Source organism: Talpa occidentalis, unplaced genomic scaffold, assembly GCF_014898055.3.
Source record: "Talpa occidentalis isolate TD23 unplaced genomic scaffold, MPIMG_talOcc4v2.1 talOcc4.13, whole genome shotgun sequence".
Taxonomy (NCBI): Eukaryota; Metazoa; Chordata; class Mammalia; order Eulipotyphla; family Talpidae; genus Talpa; species Talpa occidentalis.
Window position 1 is genome coordinate 75557131 of NW_023601322.1, and position 26194 is coordinate 75583324.

The 26194-nt window shown below is 40.5% G+C and overlaps 1 protein-coding gene and 1 long non-coding RNA gene across 4 annotated transcripts in view; one reads left to right on the plus strand and one right to left on the minus strand.

Annotated features, from left to right (window-relative positions):
- The first annotated feature begins 4816 nt into the window (after positions 1–4816).
- Positions 4817–11299, plus strand: HINT1 (histidine triad nucleotide binding protein 1). Its single transcript, XM_037509409.2, has 3 exons — positions 4817–4993; positions 7982–8086; positions 10992–11299. Exons 1-3 carry the CDS (start codon positions 4883–4885, stop codon positions 11154–11156), a joined length of 381 nt encoding a protein of 126 aa, XP_037365306.1. The 5' UTR covers positions 4817–4882; the 3' UTR covers positions 11157–11299.
- An 8102-nt stretch (positions 11300–19401) lies between these two features.
- LOC119242738 (uncharacterized) overlaps positions 19402–26194 on the minus strand; it is a 31524-nt gene continuing 24731 nt past the window's right edge. For 2 of the 3 annotated variants that reach the window (XR_005124549.2, XR_008551476.1), the window contains exons 4-5: positions 24678–24743; positions 19402–19628 (exon numbers count right to left, since the gene is read on the minus strand). This is a non-coding gene — a long non-coding RNA (uncharacterized LOC119242738). Of the gene's footprint in view, positions 19629–24677; positions 24744–25711; positions 25969–26194 lie in introns of those variants that run through there. The other variant, XR_008551477.1, reaches the window with a different exon arrangement.

A 26194-nucleotide genomic window follows, 5' to 3' on the forward strand; every position in this document is an offset into this window, starting at 1 on the left:
GCGGTTGAGCACTGGATTGCGAAGCTGCCCGCGGCCTCTGCGGCACTGGTTCGATCCCCGGCTGCTCCCTGGCCACCGGAGGAGGGTCCCACATGGCGTGCAGACCTCTCCTGCCGCCCGCTGCTCCCCTCAGCAGTGTACTTCGGTCCTTCTGCCTGCTCTGCTCCCCGCTCTGGCTCTGGTGAATTCTCTCACCCTCCCGTGCTTCTAACTGTACCCAGTGCATGTATAAACAAAACAAACAAACAAACAAATAAATAAATAAATAAAACATGCCTCTATAAAAAAAAAATTAAAAAAAAATTAAAAAAAAAAAAGATCCTTAAATTAATCACATTTGGAACCCCCCTTTCCCACACAATGTAACAGTCATAGGCTCCAAGATTTAGGACATAGGCATCTTCTTCCAACCACATGCAGTTTGGGTGAAGTCAGTCAATAATGTCAAAGTGGAGAGAAATGAAGTAGAAGGAGTAGCTATGGACTTGATCATGAGGGGCCATTATATAAGTCAAGGTAAGGATTTTAGCTTTGGTTTCTCTGATGGAATGCCTTGCCAGCAGAAGAGTGATGATTACTTCTATTTTATAAAGATCATTTTGGGAACTGCATGGCAAACAGACTATGTTGGCAGTAGAGAGACCACCAGGAAGATTCCAGAAGTACTCTATAGTGGCTTGGATTAGAGTGGTGGAATAGACATGAGAAATGACTAAATGCAGGATATGTAATGAAAGTACAGAGAAAAGAGTTAAAGATGATTTTAAGACTTCCGGGTTGAACAACTGTGAATGGTACTAACAGTAGAATCAGAATGCTACAGGAGGTTTTTTTGTTTTAGAAGGAGCAAAAATAGGGCCTCCCCAGTGGTGCAGCGGTTGAGCGCTGGGTTGGGAAGTTGCCTACAGCCTCTGCAGCGCCGGTTCGATCCCCAGTGCTCCCCAGCCACCGGCGGAGGGTCCCACATGGCGCGCAGACCTCTCCTGCCGCCCGCTGCTCCCCTCAGCAGTGGACTTCGGTCCTTCTGCCTGCTCTGCTCCCCGCTCTGGCTCTGGTGAATTCTCTCACCCTCCCGTGCTTCTGACTGTACCCAGTGCTTGTATAAATAAATAAAAATAAATCTTTAGGGAAAAAAAGAAAAAAAAAAAAAGAAGTTGCAAAAATAAATTTGAAGTGCCTGGCAGACATCACGTGGAGGTGATGAGTAAGCAGTAATATATACCATAGACCAATCTGAAATTGAGGGAGAGAGATTAGGAGATAAATACTGGATTGTCATCACTCTTGAGAGGATTAAGAATTAGTGAAAGGTGACGATATTATTTATTATCCATATTATTCAAATTATTTCTTTTGACAATTTCAATCTTAGGAGAAAAGTTGGAAGGATAAAAGAACTTGTACATACCTTTCACTCAGATTCCCTAAATAGTAATGAAACAGTGTAATCCCCACAGAAAGGGGAGATTCCAGGTTCCATGCCCTACCTATTAAAGAGTAGAGCTGAGCACCAAGAGCCACATGAAACAGAGACATGTTTGCTTTTTGGCCTTGGACTTGTACCAGGGACTTGTGGGACATGGAAGGAGACACTTTGAAGAGACAGAGATGTGGGTGAGAGACCTGTGGGAAGAATGACAATGGCAGCTTTTATCTTGACTTGGGTTTTTTGTTCTTTTCCTTCTAGACTTGTCTGGTCCCTTCTGGCCTTTTCCTTTGGTTCCCAGCCTGAAGGTGCTTTAGACTTGCAGCAGGCTTCTAGGTCTCAGTGGCCCTGCTTTGAGCCAACTCTGTTTGGCTGGGCATTTACCTACCAGGTGATGGGTAACTTTGGATGTTTCATGGGGAAACTATTTTAACTATATTCTTTCTCTTCTCACTATTGCACACTAAGTATAATAAAGCTCTTTTCTATTGAAGGTCATATACACTAGAGTCTGCTTTGTGTTTACGCAGATAGTAGAATCTATTTAGAGCAGGCAGGTTTGGGGATTGTGGGGTGCCCAGGATTGTGGGGTGCCCTTCATTCTGCCCACAAACAGTAATACTTTTACTATAATTGCTTTGTCTTTTTTCTCTACATACTTAAGTATGTAATTAATTATGTAATTAAGTATGTAATTAACTATGTACATAATTAATATCTAAATATGTACTTTGTTTTTGGATATCACTAGTATTAGAAAGTTGCATACCTGATACCCCCATATTCCTAATAACTTCAGTGGATTTTTCTTACAAAAAAGACATTTTCTTCTATCAGTGGTTCTCAAAGTACATTTTAAGGGCCAGTAGTAACTATCACACAGAAAATATTAGAAAGCTAAATGTAGGGCCCCAATAGAGCAAATGAATTTGGTAACTTTGCTGCAGTTATGTGAGAAAATTAACATTACTTAAAAAATTATCTAGGGCCTCCCTGGTGGTGCAAGGGGTTAAGCACAGCACTGTGAAGCTATCTGTAGCCTCTGCAGCATGAATTTGATCCCCCAGCCAGCCAGTTAGGGAGCTACCTACATGGCACAGCAGACCTCTCCTGACTAGCCCGCTGCTCCCCTCAGCAGTGTATTTCAGTACATCTGCTTGTTCTGCTCCCCATTCTGTCTCTGGTGAATCCTCTCACCCCCTGCACCTCTGGCCTGTACCCCAGTTCTTGTATGCATAAACAAATCTTTAAAAAAAATTGTCTAGGGTCTCCCTGGTGGCACGAGGTGTTAAGATGCAACCTATGAAGCTATCTGTAGCCACTGCAGCACGAGTTGGGTCCCCTGCCAGGGAGATACCCACATGGTGCAACAGACTTCTCCTGGCTTGCCCGCTGCTCCCCTCAACAGTGTATTTCAGTTGATCCGCCTGTTCTATTTCCCGCTCTGTCTTTGGTGAATCCTCTCAACCCCCTCCCCCCCACACCTCTGGCCTGTACACCAGTTCTTGTATGCATAAAAAAATAAGTCTTTTAAAAAATTATCTAGCTTACAGGCATTATTGAATCTGTTACAGGACAGGGAGAGGGGCACCCCAAAACCCTTAAACCTGCCCACTCTAAATAGGTTCTGCCATCCACCTCATCAAGACAAAACAAACTCTAGTGTGTAAAATCTTCAATGTAAATGAACTTCAATACAATTAGTGTGTAAAACAGAAAAGGGGGAAAATACAGTTTCCAAATCAAATACGCAAAGTTACCCATCCCCTTGTGGGTAAATGTCCAGCCAAACAGGGTTGGCTCAAAGCACAGCCACTGAGGCCCAAAAGCCTGCATCTTCTGGTGGGGGCACATAGAAAAGGAGCAGAAACAGCCAAACAAGTCTGGAAGGAAAAGAGCAAAATCAAAATCAAGATCAACGCTGCCACTGTTAACCTCCCCACGGGGCTCTCACCCACATATGCTTCAACCATGACCACACATGCTTCAGTTCATGACCAAAAAGTAAGTGCAGCTTCTTCATATGTCTCTCTGCTCCATGTACCTTCTCCAGGTCCACTTCTTGTTCTCTATCCTTCCTTCCTTCCCCAGTCTCCTCTCCAGCTCCTCCTCCTCCCTCAGGCAGGGAACTTGGCACCTCCCCTTTCCCTGGGGACCACCCTCTTAAATTCCAGCAATTCTCCCAGTAATGCTTTTGATAGCAAAATTGCCAAATGGTGCTTCAGAGATTAAAAGGGACCATCAATTTTGCCAAGCCAAAGTGGCAAAGTATAATCATATAGGGCAGTTCTAGAGATATAATTTTTCTTAATAAGGACACTTAGAAATTTAGTGTTACCTAGAGAAGAGGGTCGGCAATGGAACTTACGGAGGGGTCTGGCAGAGAAGGCTCACTACAGCTGGGGAGAGAGAAGTATGAAGACTACTGCTAAAAAGAGGAAAGGGGCATCAGCAAGGAATGACGCCACCAGTTCTAGTATGAGGACAGTAATTGCCTATAGGATTTTGAAAGTGCAGTCCTTAGTGACCTCGAGAGAGGCAAATGGGCTCAAAGCAGCAAAATGAGAAAGTGCGCACAATTTTACAGAAAACGTTTAAAGAGGAGCAAAGATATGGAGTATATGAGATTAAGTAAAGTTTTGTTGCTTTTTTTTTTTTTTTTTTAACGTGAGACGTCTTACATTGTGTTGATAACTGCTGAGAAAAATTCTTTGTAGCAGTTTAGAGAGGTTTACAAATTACCAATGCCTGGGTCTCACCCCTGGAGAGTCTAATTTAATTGCTCTAGGGTGCTGCTGGCTTCACCGGGATTTTTAAAGCGGTCCCCAAATGACTTTAACATGCAGTCAAGACAGAGAACCAACGCTAGAAGAAGAAAACAACTGATGCAAGGAGGGATAATTGCCAGCCAGCACTTAAAAAAAAAAAAAATTGAAAGAACTCTGCATTATAATAATTTTCAGGTATTTATGAATGAGACCCCACGAGTGTATACACTACACTGAGTTCACCGCTAAGAGACCAAAAGCTCGACCTTACGTGGCCGAGAAGGGAAATGTTAGGGTGCTGCAGTCGGCACACGTGCACCGCACAGCTGCATTATCCTAGCTTCCCAGTCATGGTATCTAATTTTTCCTCCTACCGTCTGTAAGGCGAGTGAAGAAAGGTTTATGCAGGTAACTCCACTTGCAGAGGGACAAGACAGACGAGCAAAACAAAAAAAAAAAAACAAAAAACGACGTTGGCCCGGCTGCAGCGGACTTCGGACCAGCAACCCCGCAGCGCCCGGCCTCACCCCGGGCTCCCGCGCCGGCGGCCAGCGCGCACGCGCAGGAGGGCCCCGCGCGCCGGCCCCGGTCCCCGCGCAGGCCGGGCCCCGCGCTCCCGCCCCCTGCCGGCGCGGCTCCTCCTTCCTCCCGGCTTCTCCCGTGGCGGCCGCGCGGGAGGGAGGCAGAGATGGCCGATGAGATCGCCAAGGCGCAGACCGCCCGGCCTGGGGGCGACACGATCTTCGGGAAGATCATCCGCAAGGAAATCCCCGCCAAAATCATCTACGAGGATGACCAGGTGGGCTGGGGCGGGCGCCGCCCGGGGAGCCGCCGGCGGCGCGCGAGGGGAGGAGGGCCGGGCGGGGAAGGGCAGGGCCCGGCCGCTCCGCGTGGCCTCTGCCGCGGGCCCCGGCTCGGAGGCGGCCGGCCGGCGCGTGCCGGCGCTCCGGTTACGCGTTATCAGTCCGGGGCGCGGGCCAGGCCTCCGGGCGCCCGCGGGGCCCGCACCGTGGGGTTGGGGCGCGTGTGGGGGCGCCCCGGGGCGGGGGCTCCCGGCCTCTCCCCGGCCGCCTGGGGCCTCGCCCTGTCGGGAATCTCGCAATCTCGCCAGCGCTCTGCCTGACAGGAGAAACCCGATCGCGCCCGGACTCAGGCCCAATCTCCTCGATCTCCCGCGCTCGGCCGGCCTGCTGGGCGTTGTCGGGCGCCTCCCGGCGGGCTCCGAGCCTTGGGGCTGGGGGCGCAGGGCCTGGGGGGGCGCGGGGCCTTCCTCGTCGGGCCGCCAGCCCGTTACCCCGCCCCCGCCCCCGCCCCCACCCCCCCCCCCCCCCCCCACCCCCCCCCACCCCCATCCCCACCGCCGGTTCCGGCCTCGGCCTCGCACTCTGGAGCTAAGAAGTGGGCGAGCTTCTGGGTTTTGCTTACTTTTTGGCTCCTCCTAGTAAGATATTGCACCTAATGACAATAGTTCTCTTCAATACTTCTCTTCATATTTCACAGGAAGCAGTTTTATGCCAAGCGATGAAAGTAGTTGTTTTTTTTTTTAAGTAGTTTTTTTTTTAAAGATTTATTTATTTATGCATACAAGAGCTGGGGTACAGGCCAGAGATGGGGGGGTGAGAGGATTCACCAGAGACAGTGGGGAGCAGAACAGGCATATTGATTGAAATACACTGCTGAAGGGAGCAGTGGGCGAGACAGGAGAGGTCTGCTGCGCCATGTGGGTTGCTCCCTGGCCGGCTGGGGATCGAACTCCTGCCGCAGAGGTTGCGGATTGCTTCATAATGCAATGCTTAACCCCCTGTGCCACCAGGGAGGTGTAGTTTTGTTGACTTTCACCCGAAAGTAGTTTTTGTTGACTTCACTGTAGTGAAATTCTGTTTAAGAAAGGCCCGAGTTGATGTCCCTCAGACCTCTTGTATAAAATATTTAGTGGGCAGTTGTATTTATGGGTTTGGGTCTTCAGTAAAGCTGGACAGGAGGTTGACTTGTTTAGATAAAGTTTTGTAAGGTGATTTAAGAAATAAGGAGTATGAGAAACATTTTATGCTATGTATGTAGCATTCTTAACTTTAAAATGTTACCTAAAGTTTAATTAGGTCCTAACGGTATTTTAATTTTATAAGGCATTTAAATAACTCACCAGTAGGGAAGTTCTGTTGTTTTAGAAAATACATACTGGTTTTAAAATATTTTCAGAGCTTTTTATAAATGATTGTTGAAATAGGAACGTTTGAATCTCTGTAAGTCCAGTAATATCACAGCATGAAGCGATCTAAATGATACTGCATTTTGTATGGAGTACCAAATAGAATTAACCCTAACTCCCCGAGACTGTCTTGCATTGACAGATTCTGTTCAGTAGCTTCTACCTTGGTAAAGAACAAGAGATACAAAAAGCACTCATTTGGTATGTGATTTGTGTAAGTGCTACTTGCCATTTTCGTTTCTACAAAAGAGAATAGGTGTATTTTTTTAATTAGTTGAGTAAAGCAGGAAGAGATAAGTAATGATCAAATATATAAGTACAAAACTGATCACTGCAATAAAGGAAAAAACAGCATATTGCACAACCAGGGCTTCTGACCTAGGGAAGGTGGGAGTAATAAAGTCAAATATTTCCTTCAGAAACAATGCATATGTTGGGATCTGAGGAATGAATATCAGTTTAAATTAGGCAAAAGTTGGGGCCTCCCTGGTGGTGCAGCGGTTGAGCGCTGGGTTGCGAAGCTGCCCACAGCCTTGGCAGCGCCGGTTCGATCCCCGGCTGCTCCCCGGCCACCAGAGGAGGGTCCCACATGGCGCGCAGACCTCTCCTGCCGCCCGCTGCTCCCCTCAGCAGTGTACTTCCGTCCTTCTGCCTGCTCTGCTCTCCGCTCTGGCTCTGGTGAATTCTCTCACCCTCCCGCGCTTCTGACTGTACCCAGTGCTTGTATAAATAAATAAATAAATAAATCTTTACAGTGGAATTTAAAAAAAAAAAAAAATTAAAAAAAAAAAATTTGGGGTTGGGGAGAGATCATTGCATTAGAGGGGACAGTAGTTGAAAAACCAGGGTAGAGAGTTGAAGGACACTGTAATTAGAGCAAAAAGAGTTAGTTACATGAGAAGTGACTTGAAGGGTACACAAGAATTAGCATACCTAATTTCTCTTCATCCTTTGTATCTCAGTTTAAACGTTACTATCTCTGGCCTCCCTGGTGGCACAAGAGGTTAAGTCTCAGCACTATGAAACTATCAGCAGCCATTGCTGCATGAGTTTGATCCCCGGCCTGCCAGGGAGCTAACCCACGTGGTGCAGCAGACCTCTCCTGTCTCACCAGCTGCTCCCCTCAGCAGTGTATTTCAGAAGATCTGCCTGTTCTGCTCCCCACTTTGTCTCTGGTAAATCCTCCCCCCAGCCCGGCCTACACCCTAGTTCTTGTATGTATACATAAATAAAAATAAATCTTTTTTAAAAAAAATAAATGTTACTATCTCAAAAGTAGTTGTCCCTGACCATCTGCTCTGAATCAGGGCTTTCTGTGACAATCATTTTCAAATCACCCTTTAATTTTCCTTTGTAACATGTATGATCTGTGGTTAATTATAACTTTGTTTAAAGGCAATCTTCCCATTAGACTGCAAACCCCGTGAAAAGAGCTTGGGTACCACATGCATTATATGCATTTCTGACTTCTTAGCATTCATCTCATTGTCCTTTATGAGGCTAACTGAAAGAATGGTAAGTAAGCCTAGTGTACAAGATGATATACTAAAACCTTGATTTTTTTTTTTTCCCCCCTAGTGTCTTGCTTTCCATGATATTTCCCCTCAAGCACCAACACATTTTCTGGTGATACCCAAGAAACCTATATCTCAGATTTCTGCAGCGGAAGATGCTGATGAAAGTGTAAGTAAATTTACTAACACAATTTATTTTCTTGCTTTTTAAGCTGGGTGACTAAATTTTGTTTAATATACATTTGATATATTTGAAATACGTTGACATGTTGAAATTGAACCACAACCTCATACTTTGTATTAGAGAATATCTTTTTGACCTTGGTGTATAATTGATAAATGAAGAAGGTTGATTATTTGAGTACATTCAAAGTTGAGAACTTCCTTTCACTAAAAACTCCATAAAGAGAGACAGACCGCAGATCAAGAAAAGACATTTGTGACCGCTGATGTGAGGTGGGGAAGGTAGAGGAAGTTGTTGAGCAGTGAGTGTCACTTAGGAAGAGTCTTAGGTGGAGTATTATTTCTATTTTTTTTTTAACTTCTGGTAGGTATATAAATATCTGCTTTATTACTACTCTTTAAAGTATTCATATATGTTTTTATTTCATCTGTTTGTGGTACTTCACAATAAATTTTTTTAATGCTGACATTAAATGAATCTCTTGTCTCTTCAGTATTTTAATATTTACTTAGAGTACTATTTTAGGTGAGTTACTATTCCTGAAGCCTAGAAACTTCAGAGTATTAATTTTTAATTCATTATATGCATAAAAATCAGAGTTAAGGATAGAGAGCTTAATAGTAAGTTACCACCATATCAACAATAACAGAAAGGTAAAAACTTCAGAATGTTTAACATTTGGTATAATTACACAATCATGGCATTTTAAGGTCAGCGTTTCTTTCAAATGCACTTGTTGCCTGTAAAAGTAGATAGAATGTTAATTTTTACTTAGTTAACTTTCTAAATAGGAGTTTTAAGGTCAGCTCTTAAAACTTTTTTTTGTTAGGAAAGACTCATGAATATGCTTTAAAATTGCTGACTCATTTTAATCAGCATGAGTATGTTATGTATAATTTTAAAACTTTAAAATTAGTAATTTTTCATCATTGCAACCTTTATTTTAAAGTTAATAGAAGGCTCCCTGAATTTGAGCTTTAAGTTGTCATTAATTTTGAGGGCTGACAAGGGACTTAAGATGGTAAACCACTTTTATTCCTCTTTCACATCCTCATGACTATTCTAGTTTTCCTATAGACATTGCCAGATATACTTTAATATGTGCGATCTCATAGGATTCTGTGCAAATACCTAATGTCATTCTAGGGCCTCCTTTTTGCTTTTTGATTCACTGTATGAACAGTTTATCTTTATTTGCACATGTCTGCTTGTGTGTTACTTAAAGTAGGTATGGAGTAGAGAAAGAATGAATCTTAACCTACAAGAACCTTATTTAAGTTAACAAGTTTGCGGGCCTCCCCTGGTGGCGCAGCGGTTGAGTGCTGGGCTACAAAGCTGCCCGCAGCCTCTGCAGCGCTGGTTCGATCCCCGGCCACCGGAGAGGGTCCCACATGGCGCGCAGACCTCTCCTGCTGTCCGCTGCTCCCCTCAGCAGTGTACTTCAGTGCTTCTACCTGTTCTGCTCCCCACTCTGGCTCTGGTGAATTCTCTCACCCTCTCGTGCTTCTGACTGTACCCAGTGCTTGTATAAATAAATAAATCTTTTAAAAAAAAGAAGTTAACAGTTTGCTCCTTATAATTTCCCATAGCAAGGGAACAAGTGTGTGTGGTGGAGAGGTTAGCCTCTTTTCCTAACATTTAACAAGTAATCAGAAAAGGGAATTCTTGGTTCCTGTGGCAAGAAAAGAGGGAAGGGAGAGAGTCTTAAGTTTCTTTTCCCTTTGCTTTAGCAAGCCCCAGGGTAATGAAAGCTGCTGCTCATGTAGTAAAGTCATCTACAAGTCTGCAGCTTGTAGATGACTACCTTTGGCCATACTTTGATTTTTATGTCAGTGATACACTTGAAATCACCAAGAGACAATGTGTTTTTATATACCTTGTGTTCACTATTAAATGAATGAATCTAGTATTACCACACTTTGTTCATCCTTGCACTTTCAGAAGGGTTCTGATTCCCAGAGCAAGCTTTGCAGTCAGGGGAAGAAGAGGTAGAAGGCAGTGGAAAAGAGGGGTTTGTGTACCCTGATGGGTGAGATTCTTCTGGCTCAATGGGTAATGTTCTACCAAAGGGAGGAGATGATGTGATGTAAGACTTTACAATTAATCTGTATAAGGCAAAAATTGTGGTTCTTTTGTCTGGTTTAAATAGAAACATCAAGTTTCTCCCCGAATTATGAATACATGCTTATCAAAAAGCCAAATAAACAAGATTCCTATACAAAAAGGGGTCCAAGCAAAGATTTCTTCAATTACCATATAGCCCAGCAATTCTACTTTTAGATAATTATCTGAAGAAAACAAAAACAGTAACTGGAAAAGATATGCACTGCCATGTTCACTGTAGCATAATTTATAATAGCTAAGATATGGAAGCAAATTGAGTGCCTATCCATGGATAAATGGTTTAAAAAAATGGATCTTGAGGGCATTATGCTAAGTGATATAACTCAAAGAAAGACAAATGCCATATGATCTCACATATATGTGGAATCTAAAAAAGGATATATCAAGTTTATTTCAATTTCTTTCATTAATGTCTTATGATTTTCAGTGTACATAAACTTGGTTAAATTTATTCCTAGGTACTTTACATTTTATATACAATTGTAAATGAGACTGTTTTCTTAATTTCTCTTATTGTATAGAAATGCAACAGACGTTTGCATATTGATTTGTATCCTGCAACTTTGTTCAATTGGTTCATTAGTTGTAGTAGTTTTTGAGTTGAGTCTTAAGATTTTTTATATTTAATGTTATGTCATCTGCAAATAGTTTTACTTTTTCCTTTCTGTCAACTTGTGGTTAACTCAATATTTGACTTGGTAGTTTATTATTTAATGGCAATAGTTGTACATTACTTCTGCTTAACACAATTTTTTTTCCCCCCCAGCTTCTTGGACATTTAATGATTGTTGGCAAGAAATGTGCTGCTGATCTGGGCCTGAAGAAGGGTTATCGTATGGTGGTGAATGACGGTTCAGATGGGGGACAGACTGTCTATCATATTCATCTCCATGTTCTTGGAGGTCGGCAAATGAATTGGCCTCCTGGCTAAGCATGTTTCAGGGATGGTTTTCTCTTCTATAGGCAATGATTAAATTTGAAAATTCCAAGTGTACTGCTGAACAATACACTTTTGCCTATATATGGATTGAGGAAATAATGTTAAATATGCATACATAATAAAAGACATTGTTGAATGGTTTATGGTCTTTTGAATTCTCTATTATTTAAAAAAATGTATTTGTTGGAATGTGCGTACGTGATTCCTTATTTTTTTCTCCCCAAGGAGGACCCAACACATGAACATTATCAAAATAGACTGATCTTTGAAGACAAATTACAAGGTTTCATAACTTTAGATTTAGCATTGAATTAATCCTGTTAAAGTTCTAGTTCAGAAGATTTTCTAATTTAATTCTAATTTTTTAAGAGCAAAGGAGTAAATAATGTGTTTCACCTATACTATTGGGATCATTTGGAGGAGATCTATAGTTTTGTCTCAGAATCTTTGATGACCATGTAAAACCATATGTTGGTATTTCCTTATTACCCAATTTCTGATTATTTATTACAAAGACTTGAAAATATTTTACTTAGAATTCAGTTTCTAAATTGAAAACTCAATGTTTTCAATGTGTGTATGCACACTAGCAAAAATATTTAAGTTACGTATGAATCTGGTTGGAGCTGAAGGAAAATCCTAGTCTCTGAATTTTTTTTCAAGATTTTATTATTTTTTGTATAGTAGAATTGGAGTGGCAGGCCAGAGGTGTGGGGGAGGGGGGAGTGAGAGGATTCACCAGACATAGTGGGGAGCAGAACAGGCAGATTTACTGAAATACACTGATAAGAAGAGCAGCAGGTAAGACATGAGAAGCCTGCTGCTGCGTGAGCCATGTGGGTTAGCATCTGGGAGGAATTAAGGCCTCCTGCCATCAGCCAGTAATGTCTATCAGACATGAGTAATCACATTGGAAGGTGAAAGATTCACAAAAGAAGCACCTTGGGAGTGGGCTATTAACTGATGATAGAAATTGCTCCTTTGTTTTCTGTAATATATAGGATCATTTGGTAGAAAATTTTTGTCTATTTTCTTTCTGAGTGTATGTATTATAATTTATTCAGTTCTATAAATGTCTCAAAATAGCGTGACAAGTACATGTGTTTGTTTACTTCTAAATCTGGCTTCTTTGTCTCATACTAAAGATTTTTTTGATTTGTTCTTGAAAAAATGCAGTTGGTTTGAAACTGCATTGTACTTGGTTTGAAAATGACCTCAACACTGGCTTCATGTTACTTTTTTAAAATTCAAAATTGTTGACTAATAGTTTAAATATAATACAATCTACCCTTTAAAATATATAGCTTCATAAGTTCTGACAGATGTATATGGTCATGTATTCATCACCACAGTCAAGATAAAGGATATTTTAAGGTAGAAGAGCTAAATAAAACTCTTCTCCAAAGAATACATACAGATGATCAATAGCCACATGGAAAAATGTTTCACTTGTCATCAGAGAAATGTAAATCAAAACCACAATGAGATACAACCTCATACCTGTGGAGCTTCCATATGATCCAGCAATTCCACTCCTAGGTATTTACCCAAAGGACACAGAAACATCAATTCTAAAGAGTACCTGCACCCCTATGTTTATAGCAGCACTATTTACAATAGCTAAGCTTTGGAAACAGCCCAAATGCCCAAAAATAGATGACTGGATCAAGAAGATGTGGTACATATACACCATGGAATATTACTCAGCATTCAAAAAAGATAAACACATGCAATTTGCAGCAACATGGATGGAGCTGGAAGGGATCATGCTCAGCGAAATAAGCCGAAAGAAAAAGAAAAATACCGGATGGTCTCACTCATAGCAGGAATCTAGAAAACTTAAATAAGGGACCAGGAAAAAGAATAACTATAAGAAAGAAAATATCAAAATCAACAAACAACTATGAACAAGAGACACTCTATGGGGGTTAGGGGGTGGGGAGGGGAGGGATTGGGGTCAAAATAAGGGGATTGCAATTGTATGGGGAATATAAAAATATAATTTATTTTAAAAAAAAGACAACGTGCTGGGCGGGGGAGTGTGGAGAAAAGGGAACACTTTCACTATTGGTGGGAATGTAGACTGGTCCAACCCCTATGGAAAACAGTATGGAAATTTCTCAAAATATTAAAAATAGAACCTAAATGAGGGACCAGGAAAAAGACTAATTATAATAAAGTAAAAATGAAAATCAACAAGCAACTATAAACCAGAGACACACTACGGGGGAAAGGGGAGGAGGGATTAGGGTCAAAATAAGAGGGGTGGGAACTGTATGGGGACTATAACCAAGATGAAAATGTATACATTGTGCAAAAATGAAAAATGATGTAAAAAATATATAAAATAAAGTTAAAAATAAATAGAACTACCATGTGATCCAGCAATTCTAAGTATCTTTGCAATGAACATAAAAATACTAATTCAAAGGGATATATGTACTCCTAGGGATATATGTACTCCTATGTTCAATGCAGCACATTTAAAATAACCAAGTTATGGATTTATATATATGTGTGTGTGTATATATATATATATTACAAAAAACATGAAAAAGATGAATTGTTGCCATTTGGGTGAAGCAGAAAAGTCACATTGCAAAGGGGGGCGCATGGGTGGCAGGATGGGAGGGAGATAGAGCCATTAAATAGTCTACCTACCACCACAGTATTGACTCAGTTACTTTCTCTTATGCTGTTAAAGATAAATTGCACTGGTGTCTTTGTATGACTTGAATTCATAGTTTCTAAGAGAAAACAAGGGCTCTAAAGACAAATTTCATAAGCTGCAGGATAGCCTATAAATGACTGACCAGCTTTCACTGTGGTGAGGCAATATGGTATTCAGGGTAGCCAGTGTGTAAAGAACTCAGACTCTTAGAGAGACACTGGCTATGATTGAAGCTATGAAGCTTTCCCAAAGGGGACAATACAGGCATTTTGCTTGACTGGTACAGTGCTGAAATAAAGCAGTAGTGGGTTGCAAATATCAGCTTATACTTCAAGTATGCAAGTAATACATCTCTTTCTGATTTTCTGTAACAATTTATTTTCTGCTTTGAGTCTGATCCACCATAGTGGAAGTTTTTTAATTCTAGTCAACTTACAGGTCATACATAATTTATGGCATCAGACAGGGCCATTGAGTCCTTTTTGTCATCAGTCTCTACACTGTACCTGAGACTTTTGTTATCTCATTTAATCCTTGCGCTCTGATCCCTGCAGGTTGACATTTGTGATAATGATGACCATAATTATGACAGTAATTATGGTATTTTATAATATCCAGAGTAACTGCTAGTACCTGCTATGAGAAAGGCACTGAGCAATATGTATTAATTATCATATTGCCAAAAAAGGAAGCAAATTTCTGCACATCTGTCATATCCTGTAGCATTGGCTCAGAGCACTGTATGTTCAGTGGACAGTTCTAATTATCCATATTGAGCATTTGAATCCCTTGTATCCCAAGAGAGAAGCTGAACAAATACTACTATTCTAGCTTCTCTGCCAGTTGGGATGGAGGCCCTTGATTTAGGCTCTGCCAATCAGATATGCTTATCTGGGATTTTGACTTTGAAACTAATGACACAAAGAAACAAAGACAGTGGAGACTTTTATTTTTTCAGTGGGGAATTCTTTCTGGTGTCAGTGGCAGCCCTTTCCACTTGGCAGGCAAAACAGTGCCTGTGGATGCCAACTGTTGGATCTAGTATTGAATGCTAAGGATGATAACAGAGCAAGCTGTGGTTCCTCTGTTTGGTGTCAGCAGTAGCTGTGCCCCAGGAGACTAGCTCTCTGGGTCTGATTTTGGCTGTCGTATTATCTGATGAACTTTTTTTTATTCTTGCCTATCTTCCCATTTAATCTTTGACCCATTCATTAAACGTTTCAAGAAATTAACTGCTGGAGAAAATTTTTTTTTTTTAAATTTACATTTTTTTTTTTTAAAGATTTATTTATTTATACAAGCACTGGGCACAGTCAGAAGCACAGGAGGGTGAAAGAATTCACCAGAGCCAGAGCGGGGAGCAGAGCAGGCAGAAGGACCGAAGCACACTGCTGAGGGGAGCAGCGGGCGGCAGGAGAGGTCTGCGCGCATGTGGGACCCTCCTCCGGTGGCCGGGGAGCCGGGGTGGCCAGGGAGCAGCCGGGGATCGAACCGGCGCTGCAGAGGCTGCGTGCAGCTTCGCAACCCAGCGCTCAACCGCTGCGCCACCAGGGAGGCCCTGCTGGAGAAAATTTTACTGGAAATGGCCATAGGCAATTGATCTTTAGGAAAAGGTGGGGTGGTGGTAGTGGAGAATTGAGTTATTTGATTCTATTCAGGATGAAGGCAGGGAGAATCCAACTAATATTAATGAAATGGATTTTAACAATGCAGGGCAAATAACAGCACAATAGCTAATTAAATCATCCCATGTATGTACTAATAGAAGGCGAGGTCTGAGGTTCCAACTGCTACAGCCACCGGGCAGTTATAAAGGATAGGGCTGTGGAGGTGTTATGACTGTTTCTAATAATGCTAAACATCTTAAAGGTTAACAATGATAAGCTAACATTTCTAAATTATTAGATCAAGTTATCAGTTGAAAAACAAGGACTTTCTGTAATTCTGCTATAAAGATCTGTAAGAGATTTTAAGACATAAGCTCTTGAAGCTGAAGAACTAAAACAGGTGTAAGCCAAACACATTTAATCTTCAGGATGGCCACATTTTATAAGTCTAATTTATAGCCTGTCTAATCTCTTATGAAGCAATCAGGAAAGAGTGATATAAGCTATATTGGAAAATTTGGCTAACTCAGCCCATTCCAAATTCCCAACCTACTCAAGTCTCCCTTGTCAGCTGAAACACCCTCTCCTCTTATGTGGAAGTTTTTTTTTTTTCCTTTTTATTGAGGTAACATTAGTTTACAACACTATAGTTTTCAGGTATATAGTTAGTTACTTCGGTGACTATGCGTTTTATACCACACCCCCCACCAAGTGTCTGATTACCATCTCCCCACTAAGCTATTCCTTCTACCTGCTTCTCCTTTGGTAACCACCATTTTGTTGGCAGAGTCAAAGGGTTTATTATTATTGTTTGTTTGATAGTTTTGCTCTTCTTTACATTTCACAAATGAATGAAATCATATAGTATTTTTCTTTCTCCTTTTGACTTATTTCAATTAGTATAATTTCTTCAGTCACTTAGTATAATTCCTTGTGGTGAAAATGGCAAGATTTCATCTTTAATTTTTTTAAGATTTATTTATTTGTGCATGCATATAAGAGTTGAGGTGTAGGCCAGAGATGTGGGGGGTGAGAGGATATACCAGAGACAGAGTGGGGAGCAGAACAGGCAGACTGACTGAAATACATTGCTGAGGGGAGCGGTGGGCGAGACAAGAGGTCTGCTGTGCCATGTGGGTTAGCTCCCTGGCAGGGGGTCAAACTCATGCTGCAGCAGCTATGGAGAGCTTCATAGTGCTGAGACTAACCCCTTGTGCCACCAGGGACGCCCTGATTTCTTCTCTTTTTAATGGCTGAATAGTAGTCCATTGTGTATGTAACCTATTATCAATCCATTTATCTGTCATCAGGCACTTGGGTTTTGTTTCCATATCTTGACTATTGTAAACAGTGATGCAATGAACAAATGGGTGCATAAACCTTTTCAATTTAGTGTTTTCATGCTTTTTGGTTAAATCCTGTAAGTGGGATTACTGGAACATATATTAGTGACACCATCCTGTATTTATCTTTCTCTTGAGTCATTTCTCTTAGCATTAGCCCTTCATGCTCCATCCATGTTTCTACAAAAGGCATATGTTTATCTTTTTTGATTGCTGAATAATATCCTAAAGTGTATATATACCATATCTTCTTGACCCACTCATCTGTTCTGGTGCACTTAGGTTTTTTCCATAATTTAGCTATGGCAAATAGTGCTGCAATAAACATGGGAGTGCCAGTTGCTTTTCAAATAAGTGTTTTTGAATTTTTTTTGGTAGATACCTAGAAGTTGCATTACTGGATCAAATAACAGATCCATTTTTAAAGTTTTGAGACAATTAGATTATCAATTTTAGACATTTCTTTTTAAATATATGTACTCAACACTGTGTTTCCTCTAAGTATTGCTTTCATTGCATCTCACACATTTTGGTAAGTTTTCCTTTTGTTTATAATTTGATAAGTTTTCCTTTTGTTTATAATTTCTCTTGAAATTTTTTCCTTGACCCATATGCCATATGTCCATAAGAATTTTTGAATTAACTTCTGCAAAGAAGTTAGTTAGAATTCTTAATTATATAATAAGAATACATGACTTTGAATGATCAAAATTACTTTGGAATCAAAGTAATGGCAGTTGAGAACTATAATATTTTCACTCTTGTTCTGCACATGACACTTAAATTCCTCCAAGTATTTTTGATGACTATTACAAAATATATCCTGGCACTAGTCTTTCTCTTAATTCACCTCTATATGGTTTATGTGTCATGCTGTAAACAGCATCAGCAGTTCCTGAAAATAAAATAGGCCAAAGGCCATTATTCTCTCTAAAATTTATAAGAATTTTATTTTTCAGAAGAACAGTTTATCCTTTTTAAATTGTGTTTTGTTACATTACACTACATTGGCTTCACTGTGGGTTTCGGACAGCATTAGGCTTTTGCTAGAACACGCTTTGTTATCTAATAAAACATTTTTATAGAACACATTTTTGTTACCGAAATAAACTAGGATGTACTTCATGAGGTCTTTTTCTGGATTTTTGTTAATGCTGTGAATTTCTTTAATATCTACTATTAAAAAAAGGAATTACATTGATTTTCATTTCTACAGTTCAGGATATTCAGTTATTCTTTTCCTATTAACTTATTTCACAGAAAAGAAAGGAATAAATTCCCTTCCTATTGGATATAAAGAAGTTCTGCATGTAGCATAAATTTTGTAGTTTATTAATTTAATGTGGTTATAAATGACTTCAGGGAAAGAATATGGATATCAGAGAATGTTTGTGATTGCTACATGGAGGATATAATCCTTCTTAAGAATGAAATGAATGTGCTATGTCTTCAAGATTCAGCTATTTGTTGTGTTATGCACCTACCCCTCTTCATTTGCTGGGTTTTGGACAACTTTAGAAAATAAAACAAAGATTAACTATGGAGACCAGCATTTTGATTATATATCTATTATTGGTAGCAATGAGACTGGAGGATGTAGCTCTAGGTCTGATGTGCTATTGCTTATTCTAAATCCACAATTAAGCAGATTTAACCCAGAAGGGTTAAAAGGAAAGGGGAGACACAATGGATGTGGGCTTCTTGAGAGTAGCTGGTTTGTAACATGAAGAAAGGTGCAATTGATAATTTCCATTAGTGGTTATTTTCCATAGGCCTGCCAACAAGATAAATCACTCCACCTAATTTGAGATGGAATGAGAAAAGGCGAGAGTGTGCTTAAACAAAACTTTCTTCATGGAAGTCAGGAGTAGAGGAAAGGAATTTCATTCTTACATTTCCCCAGATTTTTTAATCCACTGATTTAGCTACTAAGCCCATGTCAATCACAAGCTGTTTGTTTTGTCCCCCCTTCATAAAACTACTACTTCTCCCAAATCAAACATTTCTCTTCTGGGCTTCATTTTGGGAATGTTGGCAGAATTTGGATTTTGGCCCCAGAAGTTTAGGAGATGGAAGATAAAATGTATTAATCAACAGCAAAGACATTTCATTTCAAAGGCTGTTCAGTCACATTACCTAAGTCAATGTAGCAAAGGTTCTGCATGAGACTGAGTGAAAACAATAATATACTCTTTTTTTTTTAAGACTTATTTATTTAGTTATACAAGCACTGGGTACATTCAGAAGCACAGGAGGGTAAGATAATTCACCAGAGCCAGAGCGGGGAACAGAACAGGCAGAGTGACAAAATACACTGCTGAGGGGAGCAGCAGGCAGCAGGAGAGGTCTGCGTGCCATGTGGGACCCTCACCCGGCAGCTGGGGATTGAACCAGAGCTGCAGAGGTGGCTGGCAGCTTTGCAGCCCAGCACTCAACCACTTCGCCACCAGGGAGGCCCAAAAAATAATAATATGCTCTTAGTAATAAAAATCCAGAAGCTAGGAACTGCTTCAAATGTGAATATAAATCCTTTCTCATTATTAAATTCCAGGGTAGAAATTAAAGTGTAAAGATGAATCTCTTTGTAAATTTAAGTCCAAATTTAAAGTCCCACATCAAAATTTCTTGTTCTTCTGAATTAGAAGTCCAAAGTTTAAAACTCAAGTCTCATTAACCTGTTCTCTAAATTTTCTTTTCCTCCTTGGTTTTAGGCAGCAACCAGATGCTTGAGTGGATCTGTGTTTCCCCTTTCATAGCAATGGTTTAATCTGGCTTTCATGCTTTTTATAGACTTTGAGAAATAATATTTACTCAGAGCCAAGTTTCTCCTGGGTCTTCCATTCTAAAAAGTTCAAAGATTAATATTAAAAAAAAAAAAAGGGCTATTAACCTAAATGCTCTAAAACAGATGACTGGATCATGAAGATATGATATATACACAATGGAATACTACTCAGCAATCAAAAAAAATAAACTTATGCCACTCGTGGCAACACAGATGGAGCTGGAAAGGCTGGTGCTAAGCAAACAAGTCAGAAAGAAAAAGATAAATATCAGATGGTTTCACTTATATGTGGAATATAGAAAAACCAAACAAAGGGTCAGACAAAGATCACAGATATAAGGAATCTAGGGTGGTAGGGGGTGAAAGTACTGAGGGGTGGCAAATGTGGGAGGGGGAACTGTACAAGGGAATATGGTGATGTACTATGGGTGCTTTGGTAGTTCAAAAACAATGGTGGCCACACCTTAGGAGAGAAACCATTCATTGTCCACAAATTAACTATGTAAGAAAAAAGTACTACATTTAAAAATTAAAAAAAAGTTTAATCTTTGACAAAGGTGCTATGGTCACAGGATGGAGAAAAGATAGCCTTCTTTTTTTAATTGAAATATTTTATTTTATATAATTCTTACATCTTTTTTCATCTGTGCACAATGTATGCATTTTTGTTTTGGTTATATTCCCCATACAATTGCACCTCCCCCCTTATTTTGACTCTAGTCCTTCCTTTCCCCGCACTCCCTCCTCCCTCCTCTGTACTAATCAATACAAAGATAGCCTTCTTAATAAACGTTTCTGGGGAACATGGATAGCTGCTTGCAGAAAAAATAACGTAAGATCTATATTTAAGTCGATACACAAAATTAACTGAAAATGGGTTAAAGCACTGGATGTAAGAACCAAAACCACAAGGTACTGGAAAGGAAATATAGACACACATTGCAGGACATCTCCCACAAAGATGTATTTGGGAATACAACCCCAACAACAAAAATAAACAAGTGAGGCTACATCAAATTGAAAAGCTTTTGTATCTTTTTTTTTTTTTTTTTTTTTTATAGAGGCATGTTTTATTTATTTATTTGTTTGTTTGTTTGTTTGTTTATACATGCACTGGGTACAGTCAGAAGTCCGGGAGGGTGAGAGAATTCACCAGAGCCAGAGCGGGGAGCAGAGCAGGCAGAAGGACCGAAGTACACTGCTGAGGGGAGCAGCGGGCGGCAGGAGAGGTCTGCGCGCCATGTGGGACCCTCCTCCGGTGGCCGGGGAGCAGCCGGGGATCGAACCGGCTTCACAACCCAGCTGCTGCGCCACCGGGGAGGCCCCACATTTTTTTTTTAAATAACTGCGTGAAATTCTACCAAGTGAAAACTAATTTGGGTTAATGAGCATTATTATTAAAAATTTGAAAATCTAGTGTTAAATGACTACTCAGTCATTTTGAGTCAGGATGAATCTTTCCTTATTCTTTCTATGTCACATGGAGCGCTGCTCTCGGGAAGATCTACCTCAATTATTTAGATTACATATAAAATCCATGAATTAATGCACATTATAGAAATATCAAACAACTTGAGTATATGTAGAGTGAAATGCAATACATTTTTGTATTGGCAAAACCCTACCCCTCCCCATAGCACACATAAAGAACAGAAGAGAGGATGAAGCTATTTATGAGGTTAACTGCCAAACAGAAGGAAACAAAGTGTGCTTAGAGTTTGTAATCTCATGAATACTACATACAACCACTTGAAGACTTCATTCATATGTGGTATATAAAGAAACTAAACAAACAAATGAGTGAAATAAAACAAAAATAAACTTAGACTTTGAAATAAAACGATAGACAAAACTTGTGGCCAAGACAAAGGTCTTCTTTTTTTTTTTTTTTTGCATAGGAAATCTGGGTGTAGGCCCGAGGTGCAGGGGTGGGTAGGGAAGGGGGGGAGAGGTATGTGTGAGAGGATTCATCAGAGACAGAGTGGGGAGTAGAAGAGGCAGATTTCCTGCTGAGGGGAGCAAGGGTGAGACAGGAGAAGGGATTGAACTCAGGCCATAGAGGTGATAGCGCTGAGACTTAACCCCTAGGCCACCAGGGAAGCCCCAAGACAAAATTCTTTAAGGTTAATTATATGTATATATTCTCCTCTTGCACGCATGACTGTTCTTTCTTTCAGGCTTTGATAAGTGATAACTAACTACTAAAGGTTATAACCTGCAAACTTAAGTATATAGAACAGACTTTATAGGAAATTGCAGTTTGCTCTAGGGAACTGTATTTCTGTATTCATTCAGAAAATTAGAAATTTTCACTAAACTTGTGATAATTAATCCATTAATATGATCTCACATAATTAATACATTGATTTATAAATTATATAAATTATCATGCCAGTTAATAGAAAATATGTAGATTCAAATCATGAATATTGTTTTTACCTTGCTAGTTGGACATATAAAAACTTTTGGCATCTCTAGATTTGCTCTCTAAAACAAAATATAAAATTTTATTCTTGGGCCTCCCCGGTGGCGCAGCGGTTGAGCGCTGGGTTGTGAAGCTGCCCGCAGCCTCTGCAGCGCCGGTTCGATCCCCGGCTGCTCCCCGGCCACCAGAGGAGGGTCCCACATGGCACGCAGACCCCTCCTGCCGCCCGCTGCTCCCCTCAGCAGTGTACTTCGGTCCTTCTGCCTGCTCCGCTCCCCGCTCTGGCTCTGGTGAATTCTCTCACCCTCCCGCGCTTCTGACTGTACCCAGTGCTTGTATAAATAAAATAAAATAAAAAAATAAATAAAAAATAAAACTTTAAAAGAAAAAAGAAAAAAAAATTAAAAAAAAATTTTATTCTTTATCAATAGGTATGAAAGCACCATAAGAATTCACTCTCCTACTGATGAGTATTTAGTTTGGTTTCTATATTTAACTATTAAAATATCCCTTGATAAACATCTTTGTATACATTTTTGTAAATATGTGCAAATATATGTAAATAGGAGAGACGTTTGTAATTGGAATTTCTATGTCAAAACATGCATTTCACATATTGAAAGAGAAACTCTTCTCTTTAAAGGCTTTATATTTCCAGCAATATGTGAAAATATCTGTTATCCAGTGTGATCGCCAACACTGCATTTGAAAAAAAAGATAGCTTTACTGAAATATAAATTACATACCATTAAATCCATCCACTTAAAGTGTAAAATTCAATTTTTTGTCTATTCAGAGTATATAGCACATATAAAACCAGTACTATAGTCTAATTTTAGAACATTTTCTTCACTCCAAAAGAAGCCTTATACTCATTAGTAGTTACCCCCAATTTTTCCCTTCTCCCAGTCTCTTAGTTTTATAGATTTGCCTGTTCTGGATATTTCACACAAATTGAATCCTAATATATGCTCTTTTGTGTATGGCTTTTTTCACTTAGCATGTTTTCGAGGTTCATCCATAGTGTAGTTTGTATCAGTACTTTACTCCTTTTTATGACTTAATACTTCTTTGAATGCACCACCTTTTTTTTTTTTTTTTTAATTTTCTAGAGGCATGTCTTATTTATCTATTTGTTTGTTTGTTTGTTTTTGTTTATACATGCACTGGGTACAGTCAGAAGCCGGGAGGGCGAGAGAATTCACCAGAGCCAGAGCAGGGAGCAGAGCAGGCAGAAGGACCGAAGTACACTGCTGAGGGGAGCAGCGGGCGGCAGGAGAGGTCTGCGCGCCATGTGGGACCCTCCTCCGGTGGCCGGGGAGCAGCCGGGGATCGAACCGGCGCCGCAGAGGCCGCGGGCAGCTTCGCAACCCAGCGCTCAACCGCTGCGCCACCTGGGAGGCCCTCCTTTTTTTTTTTTTTAAAGATTTATTTTTATTTATTTATACAAGCACTGGGTACAGTCAGAAGCGCGGGAGGGGGAGAGAATTCACCAGAGTCAGAGCAGGGAGCGGAGCAGGCAGAAGGACCAAAGTACACTGCTGAGGGGAGCAGTGGGTGACAGGAGAGGTCTGTGCGCCATGTAGGACCCTCCTTCGGTGGCCAGGGAGCAGCCAGGGATCGAACTGGCGCTGCAGAGACTGCGGGCAGCTTCGCAACCCAGCGCTCAACCGCTGCGCCACTGGGGAGGCCCTGAATGCACCACCTTTTAAGTAGTTATCAGTTGGTGGACATTTAGTTTTTTTCACTTTTTGGCTATTATGAATATAATGCAGTTATGGATACTCGTGGACAAGGTTTCTGAGGACCTAAGTTTTTGTTTCTCTTAAGTATATACCTAGGAGTGGAATTGCTGCACTGAGTCATACAGTAATTGTATTTATCTTTTTAAGAAAGTGACAAATTGCTTTCCAAAGTGACTGCACAATTTTTACATCCTCATCAACACTTGTTATTGTCTGTCTTTTTGATTCTAGCTATGCTGGTGGGTACAAAGTAGTATTTCATTGTAATTTGATTTGCATTTTCCTAATTACTAGTGATATCAAGTCTCTTCACTATGTACTTTTATGCCATTTGCCTATCTTTGGAGAAATGACTATTTAGATGCTTTACCTAGTTTTAAACTGGGTGTTCTTTTGCTAATGAATTGCAAGAGTCCTTTATTCTGGATACAAATGCCTTTTAAGAGAGAGATAATATTTGCAAATTTCTTTTTACCTATTCTGTGAGTGAGTAGTATTTTTACTGCAACATTGCATTTTTTCAGTCTTTCGATTATCATTAATCTGATAGGGAGGAAAAGGTGTCTCACTGACCATTTGGTATTACATTCTCCCCAAATAAATATATACATTTTTATATATTAGTTAGTATTCGTGCTTCTAATGTATGTCAACTGGTTTTGTATTTTGCCAACTTTTCTATAGTTGCTTCTTTTGTTTAAAAAAATCCAATCAACAAATATTTGAATATAATAATCTATTATGTCATTTTTCTTTGCCAGTATATCTGGAAGTTAGTCTGGAATATTTCAGCCTCTCAAGGGATTTCCCTAGAATGTGGCACCCAGCTCCCTATCAATCTAAAGGATGCCTCCTTCTTTCCTTATTTCCCCTGAGGAGGTGCACAGGGAGACCACATCCTAGCTAGTCTATCTTCACACAAAGAATCCTTCTTACCTCACCCCAGGTGCACTGGGGAGTCCGGGTACCAACAGGAGGGCAGATGTTTGGTGGGCAGAACTCCTTAAAAAAAAAAAGTTAGGAAGTTTATTTTTGAAAATAGAAAATACATAAAATATATATATATATATATATATATTTAAAGATTTATTTATTTATTTATACAAGCACTGGGTACAGTCAGAAGTGCGGGAGGGTGAGAGAATTCACCAGAGCCAGAGGGGAGAGCAGAGCAGGCAGAAGGACAAAGGTACACTGCTGAGGGGAGCAGCGGGCGCAGCAGGAGAGGTCTGTGCGCCACGTAGGACCCTCGCCAGGTGGCCGGGTATTGAACCAGCGCTGCAGAGGCTGCAGGCAGCTTCACAACCCAGAGCTCAACCACTGCGCCACTGGGGAGGCCCTAAAATATGTATTTTTTAAGATTTATTTATTTGTACAAGAACCAGGGTACAGGCCAGATGTGCGGGAGGGTGAGAGGATTCACCAGAGACAGAGCAGGGAACAGAACAGGCAGACTGATGAAATACACTGCTGAAGGGAGCAGCGGGTGAGACAGGGAGGTCTGCTGTGCCATCTGGGACCCTGGCCAGCCGGCTGGGATCGAACCTGCGCTGTAGAGGCTGCGGACAGCTTCACAGCACTGCTCTCAACCACCTGCGCACCAGGGGAGGCCCTGAAATAGATATTTAGATCATGAGGCTTTGCTAGGAAAATGAAGCTACATTTAGACTGCGATTTTCAAACACAATTTGCCAAAGACTGAAGGTATCAAATCTAAACAATAGGTATTGTTTGCCCCTAAATCAATAAAAAAACAAATAAAAATGAAACCCAGGCATAAAGTAATGGCTTGCAAGACCAAACCATCGTGGTCACTTGGGAACTCTCACAGAAAAGTTTAGATTTCAGGAACAGAATTTCATTACATAGGTCAGATTAGTAGGGCTGGTGGAGAAACTTTGGAAAGTAGAATCATTTCAAGTTCATTTTGGGTCTACAGATAGGACTTAATAGTAATTAACTTACTTTAAAATAAGCCTGCTTTAATAAATAATGCAGGGCCTCCCCTGGTGGCTCAGGCGGTTGAGCGCTGCGTTGTGAAGCTGTCTGCAGCCTCTGCAGTTCGATCCCAGCCGGCCAGAGAGGGTCCCATATGGCGTGGCAGACTTCTCCTGTCTCACCCGCTGCTCCCCTCAGTAGTGTATTTCGTCAGTCTGCCTGTTCTGTTCCCAGCTCTGTTTCTGGTGAATCCTCTCACCCTCCTGCACATCTGGTCTGTACCCTGGTTCTTGAATAAATAAATAAATAAATCTTTTAAAAAAATAAATAATGCAATAAAAATTATGCCTTGTTTTCATAACAGCATCATTTTCCTCCCAATATTGAAAAATAGTAGAGAGAAAATATGTCATTGTCAGATGTAGTAGTAACACTTTCTGCTTATTCTGTCTTCCTATTATTTCTAAATCAAGATTGATCTGGCTAATGATTTTTCTTCAGAGTTGTAAAACAAA

What these genes read in the sequence shown, in the direction of transcription:
- HINT1 (XM_037509409.2), top strand. Translation starts at nt 4,883, where the DNA reads ATGGCCGATGAGATCGCCAAGGCGCAGACCGCCCGGCCTGGGGGCGAC. An exon ending in TCATCTACGAGGATGACCAG is followed by an intron (nt 4,994 to 7,981) that starts GTGGGCTGGGGC and finishes TTTCCCCCCTAG; the next exon opens with TGTCTTGCTTTCCATGATAT. An exon ending in CGGAAGATGCTGATGAAAGT is followed by an intron (nt 8,087 to 10,991) that starts GTAAGTAAATTT and finishes TTTCCCCCCCAG; the next exon opens with CTTCTTGGACATTTAATGAT.